The sequence below is a fragment of the Cucurbita maxima genome, unplaced genomic scaffold (genome assembly GCF_002738345.1).
Source record: "Cucurbita maxima cultivar Rimu unplaced genomic scaffold, Cmax_1.0 Cma_Scf00929, whole genome shotgun sequence".
NCBI lineage: Eukaryota > Viridiplantae > Streptophyta > Magnoliopsida > Cucurbitales > Cucurbitaceae > Cucurbita > Cucurbita maxima.
Window position 1 is genome coordinate 207 of NW_019272945.1, and position 2,732 is coordinate 2,938.

Here is a 2,732-nt window from a genome sequence, read left to right on the forward strand (position 1 = left end):
AGGGTTTGTTTATCTGAATCTTAACCAACAAATGTTTGCAAGAGGAGAAATTGTGGAAAACAGAAACTTTAAGAAAGATGTCAACTTGAGATAGTTAAAAAGATATCTTGGACCAAGATGTGGAGAGAGTATTGTTGATAAAAAAAAGTAAAAAACTCTAGCTAGGCAGGGAAACATGATAAGATTACTAGCACATGATATCCACCAAAACCCAGCTTTACCAGAGCAAAGCAACAATCTGTATAAGCTTTATACCAAAAATGATTGCATTTATTGTCATTTGTGCTTGATCTATAACTACAGAAACAACCAATAGCTGAATTGGAGTCATAACTTTGAAAAACTTACTGGTTATTGCTTCCAATTTTTGTACAACTTCACAGTGACAATAAAAGATGTTTTCCTTTATATGTGCCAAAACTAAGGATTGACAACAAAACAAAACCCAGAACTGGATGATCTTATTACAACTTCATCTGTGCCAAAACTAAGGATTGACAACAAAACAAAACCCAGAACTGGATGATCTTATTACAACTTCATCTCTCTGTACTCTACTTGTCAAACTCCCAGACGACGCCTCCATCCTCTGCAAGAACACATCAAAAAGGAAACTTCAATAGTCAATCACACTGTCTATCTCTCATACACATCACAAAAAAAATGTTGTGTCAAAGGAAACTTCAATAGTCAATCACACTGTCTATCTCTCATACACATCACAAAAAAAATGTTGTGTCATAAGTTTTGTAGTTGAACTATCAATTTTGTGTCCAAGACATTTTTTAACATAAAAAAGTGTATCTAATAGGTCCCTTCATTATATTTGAATAATAAACTAATTGATCAATTAGATATAGAGTTGAATTTTATTTCTAAGAAGACTTTAAAGTTTCAATTTTATGTCTAGTAGGTTCTATTGGACACAAGATTGAAAGTTTAAATATCTATTCGACACTTTTAAAGGCCTTTTAAAGTTTTAGAAACCTATCAATATAAAGCTATGAATTCTGGATAAGGTTAATGATATTGGTAGGATTATGAAGCAAGACTATTAAGAACAAATTCAAAGCTTACTTTTAACTTTATCCTTAATCCATATCTCCACCAGCATCCCAGCTCCAATTCCACCTGCAATACACGCCCCATAGAATGCAAGGACCGAGGAAAGGGATCTTCTAGGAAGAAAATAATACTCCTGCAATACACGCCCCATAGAATGCAAGGACCGAGGAAAGGGATCTTCTAGGAAGAAAATAATACTCTGGAATTTGCCTAACTTTTGTTGGACGCCTTTTCTTTAAAATGTTTATAGAGCTGGGATCTTTCTGCATATCGCCACCCACGGCCTTCCAATCGACTCCCTTGAAAGGGTCTTTTGCCTCTTCTGCCATAGCTGTCTGTCGATTGCCTCTAACTCCAATCTGATACGCTTCAAACCAAAACCAAAAAGAATAAAGGTTCAAATTAATTGTTTTTGCATAAGAAGATGATTCACTGAAAGTATGAAATGTGCAAAATGAAGGATAGGAAAGCCTCAGCCTCAGCCTGGCTAAAAGAATAGATTTACAAGAAAACTTTCGAACTGGCTCAAAGAGAAAGCCTCAGCCTCAGCCTGGCTAAAAGAATAGATTTACAAGAAAACTTTCGAACTGGCTCAAAGAGAAGATAACCTATAGTATGAAAAAGGGTTGGATAATCTGCACCTAAGTAGAGGCATAAGAAACCAATATGCTCCCGGAAGAATTCTATTGTTCCTTCCCAACTAAAAATTCCAAAGAAAAGCCCTTAATTATTCCAAATAAGTCTAGCTTCAGCATTGGGAGGGTGATCATGGAAGCCCAAAGAAAAGCCCTTAATTATTCCAAATAAGTCTAGCTTCAGCATTGGGAGGGTGATCATGGAAGCAAAGTGGAGAATATTCATTTAATAATATTACTGGGAAGAAAAAAGTAACAAACGACGGTAATGCCGGAAAAGCAATGCTACTGAACAGAGGATGGAAAGGCAATCCTGAGTTTTTTCGCCAGTGGTTGCCTCACTCGCAGCATAGAATTCAAGCACATTCTTCAGTTTTGATTTGATTACAGATCTTTAGCATAGCATTTAACCCAATTTCTAGATTTTACTTAATCAACCCAAGTCCAATTCTACGACTAAAAAACAAAAAATTAAACAAAACTTAATTCATCACATAAACTAAACACAGCACATAAATTATAACCAAGAAAAGCAGGAAGAAAATGGAGATGACATAATGTAAATCGAAGAAATCGAGGAACGGGGCGACAGCAGAAACTAGAAATGGAAGTGAATGTCGAGAGCGTAAATCAAAAGAAATCGAGGAACGGGGCGACAGCAGAAACTAGAAATGGAAGTGAATGTCGAGAGCGTAAATCAAAGAAATGGAAGAATCGGAAAACTAATGAAAACTTCAATCATACCAGTCCGAGGGAGATAAGCGAAAGAATCGAAAGCGGCCGGAAAAACTAATGAAAACTTCAATCATACCAGTCCGAGGGAGATAAGCGAAAGAATCGAAAGCGGCCGGAATTGACGTTGTGCGACGCCGTGAGGGCGGTGGTCCAGTATTAAGCAATGAGAGATGAAGATTGATTTTGAGAGAGTTGGGGAAAGGCACAGATTCACGATGAGCAAATTAGGGCAAACTCTTTTTTTTAATTAAAAAAACCACCCAAATTATGAGTCTTATTTCAATAATAAACTGAAAA

The 2,732-nt window shown here is 36.3% G+C and overlaps 1 protein-coding gene across 1 annotated transcript; it reads right to left on the minus strand.

Moving 5' to 3' along the window:
* Nucleotides 1-482: 482 nt before the first annotated feature.
* LOC111475080 lies at nt 483-2,483 on the minus strand. Its single transcript, XM_023119780.1, has 4 exons — nt 2,445-2,483; nt 1,243-1,432; nt 1,078-1,175; nt 483-589 (listed from the first exon to the last, which is right to left on the minus strand). The coding sequence occupies exons 2-4, from the start codon at nt 1,392-1,394 to the stop codon at nt 555-557; spliced, it is 285 nt and encodes a 94-aa protein (XP_022975548.1). The 5' UTR covers nt 1,395-1,432; nt 2,445-2,483; the 3' UTR covers nt 483-554.
* Between the last annotated feature and the right edge of the window lie 249 nt (nt 2,484-2,732).

Excerpts from the sequence above, each read along its gene's own strand:
- LOC111475080 (XM_023119780.1), bottom strand. The coding sequence starts at position 1,394 with ATGGCAGAAGAGGCAAAAGACCCTTTCAAGGGAGTCGATTGGAAGGCC. Across the intron at positions 1,176-1,242 it reads TATTATTTTCTTCCTAGAAG|ATCCCTTTCCTCGGTCCTTG; the intron begins ATCCCTTTCCTC and ends TCTTCCTAGAAG. Across the intron at positions 590-1,077 it reads GATTAAGGATAAAGTTAAAA|AGGATGGAGGCGTCGTCTGG; the intron begins GTAAGCTTTGAA and ends GTGTTCTTGCAG.